Source organism: Chiloscyllium punctatum, chromosome 19 (genome assembly GCF_047496795.1).
Source record: "Chiloscyllium punctatum isolate Juve2018m chromosome 19, sChiPun1.3, whole genome shotgun sequence".
Taxonomy (NCBI): domain Eukaryota; kingdom Metazoa; phylum Chordata; class Chondrichthyes; order Orectolobiformes; family Hemiscylliidae; genus Chiloscyllium; species Chiloscyllium punctatum.
In genome coordinates, this window is record NC_092757.1 from 53220516 (window position 1) to 53239416 (window position 18901).

Here is an 18901-nt window from a genome sequence, read left to right on the forward strand (position 1 = left end):
ACATTATCCACTTTTAAATTCCGTGCTCTTGGAAATAAATCCAGGTGTTAGAATTGTTTTGATTGTTTTGCTGACCTAGAATGCTGCATTTAATGATTTTTCCATCTATATCACAAAATCCCTTTGGTATTCTACCTGATTAAGCTCCTTATTTTCTCAGGCATGGATATTGCTTCTTATTCTCCCAAAGTGCATCTCTTCACATTTATCTTAAAGTACATTTGACATTTAATGGTCAGCAGCTAATGGCTGTTATTAGGAGTTTAGAAAAGTTCCCTGAATTCAGCAGCTGGACTAGTGTCTGTGAATATTCTGAAAATTGTTATATCTCTAAATTGATATTCTCTGTGCCCATTTGAACCTGAAAGCTGGGCAAAACACACACCAATTCCTATCTCGTCATCTCTGAAACCAAAGCTGCCCTGTAATTAACTTCCAGATGGTGTCAAAGTGCTGCTCAGACAGGATAGATGAAACTTCCCTCACTATTTCCCTTTTGGATGAAACTCAGAATTTCAAAAAGACTATCCTCATCAATTCTGCAGAGGGGTTTGTGCATTGGTGCAACTGAAGTAGAATCTAGGATCCCCAAAACGAAAGGCCTGAAATTTCATGGTTACACAAGCTTCATGAACATGTCTTTATTACAAATAATTTAGCCAATACGTGCGAAAGCAAGGCAGCACATTTATTTAAAGCCCTTGATCACATGGAGACAGTGTAAAAATCAGGATGTGTTCTAGAAGGAAATATTAAAGTTCATACTATACGGTTATGGTACATAATTACATGTGTCTTTTTTCAAAAAACATGCTTGTTCTTGAGCAAGTTGTTATTTAGAAATTTACAGGCCCTTGGATCTGCATGTTGACTGCACCATAGTCTACCAGGTACATCGGCCATTGCTGTAAAGAGAGGAAGATGTGACAGCATCATTGTACGGAACAGGCAGGGCATTGAGTTGAAGATTAAAACAAATCCACATTTACTCCTTTGAGTGGAGTTGAATTTATTGAATGTGTAAAGCTGAACAATAGAGTGAACTTTACAACTTACCATAGAGAATTATGTCTTAGAAGTACATATCTGAGTTAAGAATGGAGAATAGCAACATCCTACCTTCACCCACTGTATATATAAAGATCTACCACCTTCACTCTCCAATATGAAAATTTTCTAAGCCCTGGCCCCACTACGGAAATACACTCCCCTCACCCATGACATTGCAGAGCAAAAGTGGCTTCACCTCCATTTCAGTTCATTTAATGGCTTCTTTTGAAATTATTGCTAAGATTCTCAGATTTCAGTATTTTTCTACATTTGCTTACATAACACAACTAAGGATAAAGAATGCCTTTCAGTCTACCTTACTTCATCCAAACCATTCTGCATTGAACAGAATTTTTGCTCCCATCACTGTTATCAAGAAGTTAGTTCCAGGTTCCAAATGCTGTTACTGAGAAGAACTTGGTGATATTAATCTTAAATTTAATTTTTATTAATTTAACTCTAGCTCTGTTTGAAACAAACAGTTAGCTCCTTAAATACCATTCATGTGTACTATCTGTTGTGTCTTTCCTTCATATACATTTTACATTTCTTAGCAGTAAATGTTATCTGCTATGATTCTCACATAAACCACAAATTGATCAGAATAGAATTGTTGGAGTACAGTCATCTCAGCTCCAGGTCATCTCTGCAGGAGTTCCTCAGAGTAGTGAACTAGGCCCAACCATTTTCAGCTGTTTCATCAATGACCTTCCGTTCATCATAAAGTCAGAGTGGGGATGTTTGCAGATGACAAAATAATATTTAGCACCGTTCATGTTATTAGATAGCAAAGTAATTATGTCCATATGTAGCAAGTCCTAACAATTTCTAGGTTTGTTGAGTGGCAAGTAACATTCATGTCAGACAAGTGCCAGGCAATGACCATCTCTAATTAAAGCAAATTTAACCAACATTCTTGACATAATCATTACTGAATCCCTCACTATTAACATCTGGTGGGGTTACTAAATTATGGGGCAAAATATCGGCAAATGGGATTATAATGGAAGAAAATGTGAAGTTGTCAAAGAAAACAAAAGTATTGTTTAAATACAGAAAAACTGCAGAAAGCTGTATAACAAAGGGAGTTGGGGGAACTTCTGCACAAAACACAGAAAGCTAGCACAAAGGGCTAATGGAATATTAGTCCTTATTTCAGGGGGATTGGAGTACAAGAGTAGGGAATTCTTCTGAAACTGTACAAGGTGCTAGTGAGAACACACCTGGAGTAGTGTGAGCAGTTTTTGATTCCCTTATTTAAGAAAATATATTATTTCATTAGTGGCAGTTCAGAGAAGGTTCATTAGGATGGACCCAGGTAGAGAAAGATTATCTAATAGGCAAAGGCTAAACAGGTTGGACTCTACTCAGTGGAATGTAGAAGAATGAGAGGTGATCTCATTGAACCATATTGGATTCTTAAGGGGCTTGACAGGATAAATACTGAAAGGATGTTTTCCCTTATGGGAGAGTCTAGGACCAGAAAGCATAGCCTAAGAATAAAGGGTCTCCATTTAAGACTGAGACGAAGAGGGATTTCTTCTCGCAGAAGGTTGAGAGACTAATGATTGGAACAAGGTCAGCCAGATGGACATCACAGAACATGAATTCCCTCTTTGGGGCTGTTAACCTGGTCCAATCAGGGTGTCCTGACTGGCATATATAAACTGGAGTGGATGAATAAAGATTCGTGCACTTTGTGTCTTTCACTGTGTCTCACACCTGCACACACACACCATGTGTGCTGGGGAAAAAAAATAATAAGCACTACCGCAGTTTGGCGGTAATGTGGGGGTTTAAAAAAAACAGGAGATCTGCTTGTCACTGGCAAAGAAAAAAAGAAAAAAAAAAGATAAACTGGAGTGGATCACACAGCATTGCCCTTTGATGGAAAGGCACTGCTTGTCACTGGCCACTCGGGTGTTTTCCCCCTTTTAGAGATTGGATCAGTGTGTGACTGTGTGTGTGTACGTGCAAGGACTGTTCCTGTTGCTGCTTGGGAAAAAAAAGGAAAAAAAAAAAAAAGAAATAAAAACTGGAATGGATCACACAGCATTGCCCTTTGATGTGAAGGGCAGTGCTTGTCACTGGCCACTCGGGTGTTTTTCATATCTTCCTGGTGGTGGCAATTGAATAAAGATTCGTGCACTTTGTGTCTTTCACTGTGTTTCACACCTGCACACACACACACACACATGGGGGTTTGGAAAAAAAAATAAACAGGACTGTTCCACCAACACCCTGGAGTTGTGACTGGCCACTCAAATAAAAAAAAATAAACTGGAGTGGATGAATAAAGATTCGTGCACTTTGTGTCTTTCACTGTGTCTCACACCTGCACACACACACCATGGGTGCTGGGGAAAAAAAATAATAAGCCCTACCGCAGTTTGGCGGTAGTGTGGGGGTTAAAAAAAAAATAAACAGGAGATCTGCTTGTCACTGGCGAAGAAAAAAAGAAAACAAAAGAAAAAAAAAGAAGATAAACTGGAGTGGATCACACAGCATTGCCCTTTGATGGAAAGGCACTGCTTGTCACTGGCCACTCTGGTGTTTTCCCCCTTTTGGAGATTGGATCAGTGTGTGACTGTGTGTGTGTGTACGTGCAAGGACTGTCCCTGATGCTGCTTGGGAAAAAAAAAGAAAAATAAAAGAAAAAAAAACAAGAAGAAAAACTGGAGTGGATCATACAGCATTGCCCTTTGATGTGAAGGGCAGTGCTTGTCACTGGCCACTTGGGTGTTTCCTATCTCCCTGGTGGTGGAAATTGAATAAAGATTCGTGTACCTTGTGTCTCTCACTGTGTCTCACACCTGCACACACACACACCATGGGTGCTGGGGAAAAAATAAGCACTACCGCACTTAGGCGGTAGTGTGGGGGAAAAACATTTAAAAAATTTAAAAAATAACCAGGAATTGTTTTGTGAAGGGAAAAAAAAAGAAAAAATAAAGGAAAAAAAAAGAAAAAAAAAACTGGAGTGGTACTGCTTGTCACTGGCCACCCGGGTGTTTCCTTTCTTCCTGGTGGTGGAAATTGAATAAAGATTCGTACACCTTGAAATAAAAAAAAACAAAACTAAAAAAAATAAGCTGGAGTGATAGCCAGAAGGCGGGTAGCCATCCTCAGCGCTATCACCCTGGGCAGGCTGCCCCAGAGGTGGTCGAAAGGTGCCGAGGGTGGTTAGTGAAGCCGGAGGTGGGTAGGCCATCCTGACCGCTGTCACCCCGGGCGGGTACCGGGGCGGGCTGCTCTAGAGTGGTCGAAAGGTGTGTCAGGATGGAACAAGAACCGGAAGGTGCTTAGGGGTGGGCTGCCTTAGGTGGTCGGTAGGTGGGAGGGACGGGGGCTTGCTGGGTCTGTATTGTATGCATTGTTTATGTAGCTGGATTAGCTTTTTATGTACAAATGTCATTGTCGCTGTCTTGTCATATGTGAAACTGAGATTTGAGATTTGTCCTCATTTCCCTGTAAACTGGTTGAACGGTAGGGTTTGGGGCCTGGCTTTGCTGTTCCTCTCCCTTGTAAAACTGCTGTTGTGTACAGCTGTAAATGTTAACTGTTTTTTGTAAACGGCTTTGTAATTTGTTTAATAAAATATTATAAACAGGGGAAAAAACACTGGAGTGGTTTCAGGGGGAGGTGGGCGCCGCAGGAGTGGAGTGTATTATTTCCCCCTCCAACTCTATTTTGATTTGACCCCTGCCCTCCCCTTCACTGTTTGATCACGCAGCATTGCCCTTTGATGTGAAGGGCAGTGCTTGTCACTGGCTACTCAGGTGTTTTCTTTCTTCCTGGTGGTGGAAATTTGAATGAAGATTCGTGCACCTTGTGTCTTTCACTGTGTCTCACACTTGCACACACACAACACGGGTAAAAGAAAAAAAAACACAAGAGTGTGAGACATTCTCTCAATCAGAGAGCTGGCTGTGAGGGAGCTGGACCAGTGTCAAGGACCCCATGCATAAATAGAGGGTGACTTGGTACGGTTTACTGGCTTCTGTGGAGTTATTTCAGTGGGGATGAGAGTAAAGCATGTTCCTTTGGAAATCACTTGCAATAGTCATCTTTAGTTGGGGTAAGCACTGGCTATTACTTGGGAAGCTTGACTCATTCAACCCACTGTCGAAGACTGGGCCCAGTTACATGGAAAGAATGCATTATTATTTTAAAAAAAAAGCAAACAAAAAAAAAACTGGAGTTGTTCAGGGAGAGGTGGGCGTCACAGGGAGTGGAGTATATTATTTCCCCCTCCAACTCTATTTTGATTTAATCCCTGCCCTCCCCCTTCACTGTTTGATCATACAGCATTACCCTTTGATGTGAAGGGCAGTGCTGGTCACTGGCCACTTGGGTGTTTCCTATCTTCCTGGTGGTGGAAACTGAATAAAGATTCGTGCACCTTGTGTCTCTCACTGTGTCTCACACCTGCACACACACAACATGGGTGCTGGGGGGAAAATAAGCACTACTGCAGTTAGGTGGTAGTGTGGGGGTTAAAAAGAATAAAAAGAAAAAAAAGAAAAATAAACTGGAGTGGTGAAGGGTACTGCTTGTCACTGGCCACTTGGGTGTTTCCTTTCTTCCTGGTGGTGAAAATTGAATAAAGATTCACGCACCTTGTGTCTCTCACAAAAGGAAAAAAACTGGAGTCACTGTTCACTCTGAGAGCTGGTTCAGTGTCACGGACTCTCCACTATAAATAAAGGGTGACTTGGTGATGGATTACCAGTCTCGGAGTTATTTCAGTGACAAAAGTAGGATTAATGATGTAACTATGCAAACGTGCCTTCCAGCTGAACCCCAACTGAACTTCAAACAGGCACTACAACTGGCTTCATCGTTGGAAAATGCGGAAAGTGGAGCACATGGTGGAAGTGGGCACCCTCGCAGGTCTGTCTGAGCTTGGGGAACATGATTTAAGTGAAGGCAACTGCATTGCCTCACTCAAGACATACCCTGAACAAAGGGAGTCTCGGTCAGCCCACAGGAAAGCCCGAAAACAAAGCCAAATCTTGGGCAAACGATTACAATTTTCTTCAGGATCCGGGCCAGCAAGCAATTGTAGTTGCTGCCGGTGTGCGGACGTGAAACAACAAGAAAGTCCTACCATGCCTGAATTGAGTAAGAAAACTCATATCTGGTATCCAGGGGAATGCACACCCTGGAAAGTCCACCAACATCGGATTTGGAACATTTACATTTCTCAGCACCACACAAATCAAAACCAATCCAAGAACATGTCAAGTTAAATGTTCACCTGGTTCTAATGGAGGTCAATGCAGGTGTGGCCATTTCAGTGATCGCAGAACCAGTTGTGAACCTTTTCAGATTAAGGGTATAATGTCTGGTCTAGTCTCTAATGAGTACTCTTCCAGGAAGGTCTGGGGACTATCAAAGGGGTCAAGACCACCTTGCATGTTGGCTAGGAAACAATTGCATGATTCTGTAAGGCCCACTCAGTGCCACTTGCCTTATGGTAAAAGTAGAGGCAGAAATCAGAAGGCTGGAAAGTGAAGAAATGATCAAAAACTGCCCAGCTTGTGGAATGGGCTGCCCCAGTTGTCCCAACTGTGAAGCCTGACAGGTCAGTTTGCCTTTGTGGGGATTTTAAACAAATGGTAAACAGCTTTTTACACCTGGATAAATACCTGATACCTTGCAAAGAGGTATGCAAACCTGGCAGGGCGGGGCAGGGAGACTATCTGTCACAAAACTGGACATGAGCCATGCGTATTTACAAATGTAGTTAGATAAGGATTTCCAGGTGCATGCTACAATTAAGATCTATGAGGGTTTGTACAAGATTTAGGGTATCAGCCCGTTTTCAGCTGACTATGGAGAACATTTTACAAGATCTACCTCAGGTTGCCTGTGCTAATAACAGGGAAAATCAATAAGCTGCACTTAGAGGACCTGGACACAATCCTTAGATATCTCTCCCAAGCAGGCGTAAGCCTTAGAATGGAAAGGTGTGTTTTCTCGGCATCCTAAGTGACCTACTTGGGCTACAGAACCAACAAGACTGTATGGTATCTGTTGGAAAAAGTGAGGGTGATCAAAGGTGCCCTGGCTCCCATGTCAGTACTGGAGCTTAGACTTTTACAGAAAGTTCATATATAACCATGCCTCCACCCTGGAACCTTTGTATCAACCCTTAGCAAAGGTGAGTCTTGGAAATTGTCATGTAGCCAAGCCATAATCTTCAGAAAAGTGAAAAAACAGCTATCAGCCTCTCAGGTGTTGGCACATTATGATCCCAAATGGGATCTGGGATTGACATGCGATGCCTCCCCGTAGGGTAATGGGGTAGTATTAGCTCATAGATGGCCCCAATGGAGGGGAATGCCCAGTAGCACATGCTCCAGGGCTCTGGCTAATGCAGAGCATCAATACACTAGATAGAGAAGGAAAGTTTGGTCATACTTGGAGTCAGGAACTTCCACCAATACCTTTACAGATGTAAATTTGTAATAATAATGGACCACAAACCCCTGCTAGGTCTACTTGAAGAGGAGAAGGCAGTACCACCCACAGTATCAGATAGAAGTCAGCGGTGTGCTCTAATACTAAGTGTGTATAATTACAAACTGGAACACCGTCTGGGAGGCCAAGTAACAAATGCGGATGCATTGAGCTGCCTCCTGCTGGCAGACACCCCCCTGGTGATGGCACCACTGGAAGAGTCCGTAATGGGTTTAAATTTTCTGGACACTCTTCCACTCACACCTGGAATATCAAGACTTTGGGTGCAGAAAGATCCAGTCCTGACAAAACTGACACAGCTGGTGGGGACGGTGTAATCCAAAGGGCCATCACAACCAGAACGGAAGCCCTTTTGGACCCGAACAAACCGTAGACGATGCCATCTTATTATGGGGAGCAAGACGGATTGTCCCAAGCAAAGATCCCGCCAGACACTGGTTAAATTCCACCAGGGTCATCCAGGGGTTTCCAAAATGAAGATGTCGGTGAGAAGTTATGTCTGGTAGCCAGGAATGGATGCAGACAAAACCACATTGGTGGGGCAATGCCCAGAACGCCAAACAAGGACAGCAATTACTGCCAGCTGCTGTCCACATTCATGGGAATTGCTGGATAAACCTTGGATTCTATTACACGTCGATAATGCAGGTCCTTTCATGGGCTCAATGTTCTTAGTCATTTTTGATGCCCACCCAAAGTAGCTGGACGTGCACAGAATTCATTTGTCAAAACTGCATAATAGAAAAACTGCATGCATCTTTTGTGAAACATGGACTCCCTGAAATGCTGGTCACAGATATCAGGCATCGATTACCAGTCTGGAATTTGAGTATTTCCAAAAGTTAAATGGTATTCTTCACACAAGGACTGCTCCACACCATCCATCATCCAATGGTTTTGCAGAAAGAACAGTCCAAACTTTGGAGGCAGGCTTCACTAGGTAACAAACAGTCCTGGTTCCTATTTGGTTATAGGACCACCTTTCATACAACTACAGGGATAGCTCCAGCAGAGTTGCTAATGGGAGAAGACCATATAGGGTTACCAGGTTAAATCTGATCGGCCCAGACCTGAGGAGGAATTGTGTAAAACAGTGTCAAGAATGCCAATGCTAAGTGAGAGAGACAGTTACTTCTGGGGACAAAGTGTAGGATCCATGGGATTGGCCCTGCATGGGTAAGATGCATGGTTGATGCGAGGTCGGGTCCAGTGATGTATAAAGTTCGGGTAGATGAGACAGTCCTGAAAAAGCACCAATGGGGCAGGAGTAGAATGTGCCCAGATCTTCAACTGCCTTTTGACTGTTCCGGAACATTTTGGTTCTCCCTCTCTATCAAGCATTGAAGATACCTCAGAGTTGGAGATGGTCGCATCAGATGTCGCTGCCTTGATGCCTCTGCCACTTGAAGAGAAGTGAATTTCTTCTGAGCATCTACTGCCCTTGTCCTTCTAGATGGTAGAGGTCACAGGTTTTGAAAGTGCTGTCAAAACAGCCTTAGTGATTTGCTTCAAGGCACAAGAGGTGAGATACTATGTGTTACATGCTGTGCATATAAGAGACAGGGTTGGAGGAACCTTATCCTGTGCTAAAATGCCCCAGGAAGTGCTACAACAAAAAAAGTTTATCCCCTTAGAATCAGGGAGGACAGCCAGGTGGACCCTCATTGAATATGAGTTTCCTGATTGGAGTGGGTAACCTAGTCCAATCAGGGAGCCCTCACTGACAGACAGGAGTGTCAGAGATTCTGTTCACTCTGAGAGCTGGCTCTGAGGAAGCTGGATTAGTGTCAAGAATTCTCCACATGTAAATAAAGGGGGACTTGGTGGCGGGATACCAGCCTCTGTGGAGTGATTTCAGACTTGTCTTGGAACTCCTTGCCATACAGAGCTGTTGGGAGTAAGTCTTTGTGTATATTTAAGGCTGAGATATGTACCTTACATACACTTGTAAAAGTTGAATTAATTTAGACTTTATTAAGGTTAAATTCATGAGGTCAATTTTTACATGGATACTGCTTATGAGTGGCTGAAATTCATGCTACAGTTGAAAATACTGTAAAATTAGCAGAAACCCAACTGATCTCTAAACGAATAAAGAAAAAAACACAATGAATTACGGTAAGCTGAGTCGCACACAAAGGGAGGTTGTCACCAGACTCTGACCTGATGCACCTTGAACTTTCACGCCAAACTGGTGTGAATTGTACAACAAGACACATAATAGCATGGAACAAAAATCTCATTTCGTCATCGTAACATTTATGTGCAGGATAATACCTTGACTTTAAATGTTGTTTTGTTATCGGTGACAAACTAGGGTTGACTTTTACACCAGATATATGGAAGATTCCAGATTTTTGGGCAAAACATAAGAGGTCAACGTTTACTCGAGTGTTTTTGGTGCATAACTGATCAGTAGGGGAATCAAAGGTTACAGGGAAAGGGCAGGAAAGTGGACCTAAGGAATGCTGGATCATCTATGGATCCAACTGAATGGCAGAGCAAGCTCAAGGGGCTGAACGGCCAACTTCTGTTCCTATTTCACGTGGTTTTATCGACCAAAAACTGAAATGGGATCATATACGTGGTGCAGATCAGAGGCTTGGAAATGTGCAGTGAGTAATTTGTTTCTTGTCTATCATCTACAATTACAACTCAGGAATGTGAAGGAATACTCCACTCAAGAAACCCATCACCGTCTAAGACAAAAGCAGCCCCATCCATCACTTTCAACACTTACTCCCTCATCACAGAAGAACAGTAGCAGAATGTGTACCACCTACAAGATGCAGTGTAGCAAATTACTCCAGCACCTTCACCAGCACCTTCTAAAACCCATGACCTTTACCACTTCGAAGGGTAGCAGATGCTAGGGAATACTCCCATATCCCTCCAAGTTACACATCATCCCAATTGGAACTATACTGCCATTCCTCTACTGTCGTAGGGTCTCAACACTCTGATGATTCTAAGCAGTTTCAAGGTGGCGGTTCACCATGATCTTCTCCAAGGCAATTAGCAGGTGGCCTTGCCAGTGAAGTCCACATATGAACGATGATTAAAAAAAAAATCAGGCAGTGTTCTTGATGCAGCAGCCCAATCAGAAATTATGCCATCTAATTATGCAGGAAAACTCAGTAAATTTCTACCCAAACTAATGCAGTGTTATAGGTTATTGGAGACGTCCAACTCTTTGCTACCTCACCAAGTGTCCAGTAGCTAAGTCAAGAAGAGTTTGTGAATTGTGTCACCCTCCATCTGATAGTAAGGGTCACTGCAAAAGAAACCAGGAACTTTAACTATGAGCAATTTCACTTTTTTTCTTCACAAGAGAGGTTAAAGCCAATGGCTGCACTCTGAAAGCCACATTGGCCAAGATTGGTTAACCAACTAATATCAGGCAATGCTCCTGGAATCTGGGCCTAGCTTGCTCAGTGCCACGAGTGCAGCAATTACTCAGTCAGCCACTTTGTGAACCGCTCCTGCAAATCATTAAACAGTTCTTATGCACAGAAGCACTGACAGAGGCTGGGGCAACAGTATCTGCATTCAGATTTGCCACCTGTTATTACTGTTGAATGTAAAAGTCATAGGTGGAAGAACGTCAGCACAGGAAATCAAAATCCCCTACTTAATGTATATTTAATTTTCAAAATTAATTACCACAAGAGGGACTGGATTTGGTGATACGCCTGCTTCCATGTTCGAGGATGACGGCACAATACTCCCCTCTGAAACTCTTCTTCGCTTCCGTTTGTGTACTGCATCTTGTTTGGATGCTAAACCGGATTAAAAAGGTAACATACACAATATTCCAAATGTTACTATTATTCCACAGAAGTGCATTGTCAAGTTGTAAGAATCAACAACAGTTTCCTATAACATAAGCTGACACTGTGCACCTTATTCCCTTATCAATGATCCTCCCTCCCATTCCTGAGTGTGCAGAATCATGGTGGGACCACTGGGGATTTCTTGATGTATTTTTGTAAATTGATAAACATCAGCCATTCTTTATTAGAACTGGATTGTAATTTCCCCCAGAGAACGCAAGTTCAAATCCCACCATAGCACCTTGAGAGTTTGAATTGAATTAAAAGTAAAATCAAGAAACAAAAAGCTGTGAGCCATGGAAGTGAGAAAATCTGACAAACAACAACTTCGGTTTGTACGGCACCTAATTATATGAAATGTCCTATGGCTGTTCATTGCAGCGTGATAAAACAAAATATGAAACAAAGACACTTTTGACGATTCTAGGTCAGATAACTCGAGACTTGTCCGAATCGGTGTAAGATTTGAGGCATATTTTGAGGAAGAAAGCAAGACCAGGAGGTGGAGACGTGTAAGGAGGGAGATTCAGAGCTTGGGAACTAGGAAAATGGAAGCACGACCACCAGTGGAGGTGGGATAAAAATCTGGGCTGATCAAGGGACAAGAATTAGTAGCGAGCGCCAATGTGTTAGAGTTGTGGCATTGGAGGAGATAACAGAGACAGGGTGGAAGGAGTTGATAACAAGGATGAGAATTTTAAAATCAGCATGTGCTGACTAGCTGCCACATGAATGGGACTTGGCAGGACCCACTAGTTCAACAATGCCCTTCTTGGAAGGAGACCTGCCACTCTTATTTCGCACATGTGACTCTAAATCCCACACCAATGTGGTTCAGCCTTAACTGTCTCCTGCCCACCCCCCACCACATGAAAACAATATGCATAAACCTGCAAGTAGACAACACACTTAGACTTACATGTACATATGGAAACGCACAACTGCATCAGCTCAGCTGGTCATTGGGCAACCCTGGGAACCCTGTGCTCAGTATCGATTAGCGATTCAATAAGGCAGAAGAGTAGTCCCTGCCACTACCAGATTATTCCACTGGAGCCAGACTATTTTCCAGAAGTCAATAGATAACATTTGGGAGCAGAACTCAATTATCCTTCCCCACAAACAATCTCAGCACCAGCACTGTCTCTGGGTGTAAATCAGGGATCCAAGACATGCATAATGTTGGTTTATTTGGGTAGATAATCTACCAACATCTCCATTAGGGAAGCTTGTGTGGGAACATTATGAATGTATTGATTGGAGGATTAGATAACACTTTCTCACCTGATTTTGACGCTTCATTACAAATCTCTGCAAAAGGCCTGTAAAAGATGAAAAAAATGAAAACAAGTCATGACCTGCCAGTTTACAGTGACAAAGGTAAATCCACTACTGACATTTACTTCAAAAGGTAGGCTTCTCTTCTTCATTAGCTACTGCTGCGGTGAATTACTGGCATCTGTTCGCCGACTTCAAAAAGCAGCAACCAGGAAGACTGATGTTGCCACTCATTGGAAGTCAAGATATAGAAACAATGTGACTTAGGAGCAGGGAGATGCCATTTGGTCCTTCAAGCCTGCTCCACCATTCAATAATATCATGGTTGGTCTGCTTGTAATCTCAGCTCTTGTCTTGTCTGTCCCCATACCTCTCTTGACTCCCTTGGCTATCAAAAACCTATCAGCCTAGAAAAACTTAAAGACCCACCTCCACTATTTCATGAGAAGAGAACAACCTCTTAAAAGAAAACAATTCTCCTAATTTCTGTCTAAAAAGGGCAACCTCCTATTTTTAATCTACCTCCCCTAGTTTTAGTCCCCTCTAGAACAGGAAACCCTCTCGGTATACATCCTGTGGATCACCTGCCAGTCTGCTAAATTCCAATGAATACAGGTTCTATCCATTCAACACTTCCTCATCAGATAAGCCCTTCATTCGAGGAACGGGTGAACTTTGTGAACTGCTTCTGAAGCAATAGGTTTTTTCAAGTAAGGAGATCAAAATTACTCCAGGCGTGGTGTCAAAAAGTGTTCTGCACAGCAGCAGTAAAACCTACCTATTTTTATCCTGCATAGCCCCCCCCAAATAAAGAACAATATTCCATCCAACTTCCCAATCACTTGCTGTATCTCCATTCCAACCTCATGTGGTTTATGTACCCAAACATCCAGATCCTTCTGCACCACCGAGTTTTGCAAGCTTTCCCTATTTAAATAGTTTACTGCTTATTTAAATAAATGTGGCTGCTAATTTGCATACAGCAACTGCTCAGAGTCACGAAGTGGATAAATAACCAGATGTTGTATTTTGGTAGAGAAGCTAACGCACTCAGGAAATCAAGAGAATTAGGTGAAAACATCAAATGTGAGGAGGATGTAAAGAGGCTACTGGGTAATTTAGATAAGTTGAGTGAGTGGCCAAATATGTGGCAGATGCAGCATGACCCGGATAAATGTGAAGTTGCCCATTTCAGCAGGAAAACCAGAATGGCAGGTATAGTGAATGGAACCAGGTTGACCTTGTTGGCTACGAGATTCTTGTTTGAGTTTGTTAACCCTGGCCAATCAGAAAGCCCTGGACGACCAATATTAACAGGGGAGAGTCACACACCATTGCCCGTTGATGTGAAGGGCAGTGCTTGTCACTGGCCACTCGGGTGTTTCCTTTCTTCCTGGTGGTGGAAACTGAATAAAGATTCGTACACCTTGTGTCTCACACCTGCACACACACAGCATGGGCGCTGGCGAGAAAATAAACACTACCGCAGTTAGGCGGCAGTGTGGGGGTTAAGAAAAATAAAATTACCAGGGGAGAGATCTTGGAATCCATTGAGAAGGATGAGATTTCTGTATACTTGGAAGTATATGATAAACTGGGGCAAAGTCAGCATGGTTTCACCAAGGGGAGGTCATGCCTGACAAATCCGCCAGAATTCTTTGAGGAAGTAACGAGCAGGTTAGACCAAGAAGAACCAATGGACGTTATCTACCTAGACTTCAAGAAGGCCTTTGACAAGGTGTTGCACAGGAGGCTACAGAGTAAGATAAAGGGCTCATGGTATCAGACTCCATGGATAGAAGCTTGGCTGTCTGGCAGAAAACAGAGAATGGGGATGAAAGGGTCTTTCTCAGGATGGCAGCCGGTGACAAGTGCTATTCCACAAGGCTTACTTTATGCATTAACGATCTAGATGAAGGAACTGAGGGCATTCTGGCTAAGTTTGGAGATGATACAATGATAGGTAGAAGGACAGGTAGCACTGAGGTGGTGGGGAGGCTGCAGAAGGATTTGGACAGATTAGGGAAGTGGGCAAAGAAGTGGCAGATGGAGTAATGTGGGAAAGAGTGAGGCCATGCACTTTAGTAGGAAGAATAGAGGCATGGACTATTTTCTAAATGGGGAGAAAATTCAGACGTCTTAAGTGCAAAGAGAGTTGGGATTTCTAGTCCGGGTTTCTTTCAAGGTAAAGTTACAGGTTGAGTCAGTAGTTATGAAGACAAATGCAATGATAGCATTTATTTTGAGCTGACTTGAATATAAAGGCAAGGATGTTCTCCTGGGGTTCTATAAGGCTCTGATCAGACCACATTTGGAGTATTCTGCATAATTTTGGGCTCCTTGTCTCAGGAAGGATGTACTGGCCCTGACTGTGTTCAGAGGAGGTTCACGAGAATGGTCCCAGGAATGAACAGCTTAACATACGAAGAACATTTGAGGACTCTAGGTCTATACTCGATGGAATTTAGAATGATGAGGGGGGATTTAATTGAAACATACAGAATACTGAATGGCCTGGACAGAGATGATGTTGGGAAGATATTTCCATTGGTAGGAGAGACTAAGACTTGAGGGCATAGCCTTAGAGTAAATGGAAGACCTTTTAGAACAGAGATGAGGAGCAACTTCTTCAGCCAAAGAGTGGTGAATCTATGGCATTCATTCCCTATGGAGGCCAGGTCATTCAGTATACTTAAGACTGAGATAGATGGTTCTTGAGTATCAAGGGGATCAAGGATTATGGGAGAGAGGAGGAGAATAGGGTTAAGAAACCTATCAGCCATGATTGAATCGTCGAGCAGACACGATGGGCTGAATGGCCTCATTTCTGCTCCTCTGCTTTATGGTCTTATTTAGAATCTCCTCAGTTCAAGGGATTGACTCTGAGCTGGCAATCACAGCCAATGTACTGTGAACAAATAAACAAAGGGTGACTTGGTATGAGATATCAGTCTCTGTGCAGTTATTTCAGTGGTGACAGGAGAAAACAGGAAGTACCTGAAGAACATTCGCTCACAACAGTCATTCTGGAGTAGGGGTGAGCATTTCTGGAATCATGCCTTTATTTGAGAGGCTTGACTCATTCGATCCTGCTGGCAAAGACTGGGCCCATTAGATGGAAAAATTATGATTTTTTTCCCAGGCAAATGACATTGGGGCAGATGAAAGCAACAGGTAATCCTTCTGACTGCTTAGGGTCCTGTACAACTTCAGCATGACTTCCCAACTCCTATACTCAAAGGACTGAGCAATGAAGGCAAGTACGATGTTGACTATGCCAGTCCTTTAATGGGCTCAATATCCCTGGTCATTGTGCATTCCAATTCGAAGTGGTTGGATGTGCATAAAGTTCATTTGGCAAACTCAGGGATGACAACTGAGAAGCTGCAGCATCACTCGTGATACATGGACTCCTGGAAGTATTGTTAATTGACAATGTGATGTCTTTTACCAGCAGGGAATTTGAATATTTCCTAAAGTCGAATGGCATTCAGCATATAAGGACAGCTCCATATCATCCATTGTCCAATGATCTGGTGGAAAGAGCAGTCGAAATGCTGAAGGCAGGCTCAAAGAATCAGCGTTTAGAATTAATTAGTACCAAGCTGTCCCAGTTCATGTTCGATTGTAGGACAACCTCTCAGGCAACAACATGGATAGCTCCAGCAGAGTTGCTGATGGGGAGAAGACTCTGCAACAGGTTAAACCCGATATTCCCAGACTCTGGGACGGGATTTTAAACAGCAGGAACACCAATGCCGGCCAAATTCCTCCTCTAAACAAGAGAGACTATTTAATCCAGGGTACACAGTTCAGTGGAGGAACCATGGAAATGACCCTGTATGGATACGAGGTGAGGTTAACATAAGATCAAGTCTTGGGATTTACAAAGTTTAAGTTGGTGAGACGATCCTGAGCAAACAAGTAGATCACCTGAAAGCTGTTACCTTGCAAACAGGGCAGGAGTAAAACTGTTCTGGCCCCTGAGAACAGCCAGAAGGCCTGTCAGAAACTAGATTCTCCCCCTCCATCTAGTGTCAAGGAAACTTCACAGTCGAGATGGATACAGCCTTGTTACTGTTATCACAGAGAGGAGGAGGAAACTCCCCCGAGATGCTCCAGAATCAAGAGGCTGGCTATGGTCTGGCACACATCACCTGTGTCAAACTCCAAATCAGAGGAACTGGATCTGGGGTAAAAACATCGCAGCTACAAGAGAAAGCCCACAGCTACATCCCTGGCCTTAGGGGGAGAGGTATGGAGTAATTCGAACCAGGTGGACCTCTGACTATGAGATCCTTGATTGGCCCAAGTTAACAACCCCAATCAGGAAGCGCTGGCTGACCAACATAATCAGGGGATTTAAAATCTCCAGGGGATTGACTCCAAGTTGGCTGGCCCACAGCCTGTCTATTGTGACTTGGTAATGGGATACCAGCCTCTGTATAGTCATTTCAGCATGGCATTACTTAAATTATGATAGATGGGACAGATTGTTGATATGCAAAGGGATCTGGGTGTCCTTGTGGACCAGCCATTGGAAGGGGTTGAGTACAGGAACTCGGATGTGTTATTGCAGCTATATGGGACCTTAGTGAAACCCTACCTGGATCATTGTGTGTAGTTTTGGTCTCCTTCTCAAAGAAAAAACCTGCCATAGAGAGAGTGCAATGAAAGTTTACCAGACTGATTCCTGGGATGGCAGATTTGTCAGAGGAGAATAGATTGGGAACTAGGCCAGTATACACCCAAGTTTAAAAGGAGATCACATTAAAACAATGTTCTGACAGGGCAGAATAGACTAGATGCAGAGACAATGTTTCCATTGGTTGGGGCCCTAGGATGAAAGGGTCACAGTCTCAAGATTTGCAGTAGGTCATTTTGGACTGAGATTCGGAAAAATGTCTTCACTCAAGGGGTGGTAAGTCTCTGAACTTCATTACAACAGAAGACTATGGAGATAAAGTCACTGAATATAACAAAGAAAGGAATGGATGGATTTCTGGAAGTTACACGTGTCAAGGAGGTACGGGGAGAGAGCAGGGGCATGGTGTCAAGACAAAGGTCACCCATGATCATGCTGAATGGTGGATGGGCTCAATGGTTTGAATGGCCTATCCCTGCTCCTATTTCTATGTTTCTAAGTTTCAAACATTTTAAAATTCTGTCATGGAATCATGTTATGGCCTCTCGTGTAGTCCGAAGTGAACCGTGGAATCGTGAAACTATTCAGCAGTCCATCTGGGCTTCTTTGAAGTTTCATTTCGAGTTAAGCCCTTTCAGTGGTGGGTGGAATGTGAAATATGCTGCCATCTGGACTACCCAAAGATAACAACACAGATGGCATCTATGGGAAGCTAGTCACATATTAGCAAATTAAAAGAGACATTGATTTGTTGTCAATATAAACATAATTTTTGCGACAATTGGTTAGGATCTGGAACGCTCTGAGAATGTGAGGAGGCATATTCTATTCAAGGATTTTGGGAGAAAATTGGGTCATTATTCAAAAACACAAAAAAATGAACAGAGCAATGGAGAAAAGCAGGAGTGTGGCATTAAGGGAATTCCTCTTGGAGAGGGGCCCAATGGCCTGCTTTTGTCCTGTATCTATTCTATGATTCTAAACACATGAGGGCAAAAAGATTAAAAGGATATACTGCTTGGTTTAAATAACTGTGTGGACTGAGTGCAGTTCTGTTCACCACTATATAGGAGGGAGGTGATTGCACAAGACAGGGTGCAGAGGAGATTCACCAGGATATAGCTTGGGGTGGAGCATTTCAGCTGTGAACCTCCCAATCCATACAGTACAGAAGCAGATTTAGCTCACCATGGCAGCACAAGACTAGGGGTTGGGGTTGTTTACCTGTGAGCAGAGAAGGCTGAGGAGGGGATTCTGATTGAGGTATATAAAATTCCAAGGGGTATAGAGTAGATGGGAAGAAAATTCTCCCTTAGTAGAAGGTCAATAATCAAGGGGATACATTTAAAGTAAGGGGCACGATGTTTCAAACGGATTAAACAAAGAATATCTTTGCCCAGGGGATGGTGGATATTTTTAACTCATTGCCTGAAAAGGTGGTAGATGAGCAATCCATCACAACATTGAAGTAGTGCTCAGAATATCAATTGAAGCGTCTCAGTGTAAAAGGCTACGGGTCAAATACTAGAAAATGAGACTAAAATAGTCCACTGAAGACACAATGGGCTGAAGGGCCTATTTCTGTGGTAAAGAACATGATGACTGAATG

At 43.0% G+C, this 18901-nt stretch overlaps 1 protein-coding gene across 10 annotated transcripts in view; it reads right to left on the reverse strand.

Annotated features, from left to right (window-relative positions):
- Positions 1-667: 667 nt before the first annotated feature.
- Positions 668-18901, reverse strand: part of gtf2ird1 (GTF2I repeat domain containing 1) — a 209625-nt gene continuing 191391 nt past the window's right edge. For all 10 annotated transcript variants that reach the window (XM_072589410.1, XM_072589413.1, XM_072589411.1 and 7 more), the window contains 3 exons: positions 12654-12691; positions 11200-11315; positions 668-905 (listed from right to left, as the gene is read on the reverse strand). In XM_072589410.1, coding sequence (XP_072445511.1) covers positions 837-905; positions 11200-11315; positions 12654-12691 — 223 coding nt within the window. In that variant the 3' untranslated portion in view covers positions 668-836. The remainder of the gene's footprint in view (positions 906-11199; positions 11316-12653; positions 12692-18901) is intronic.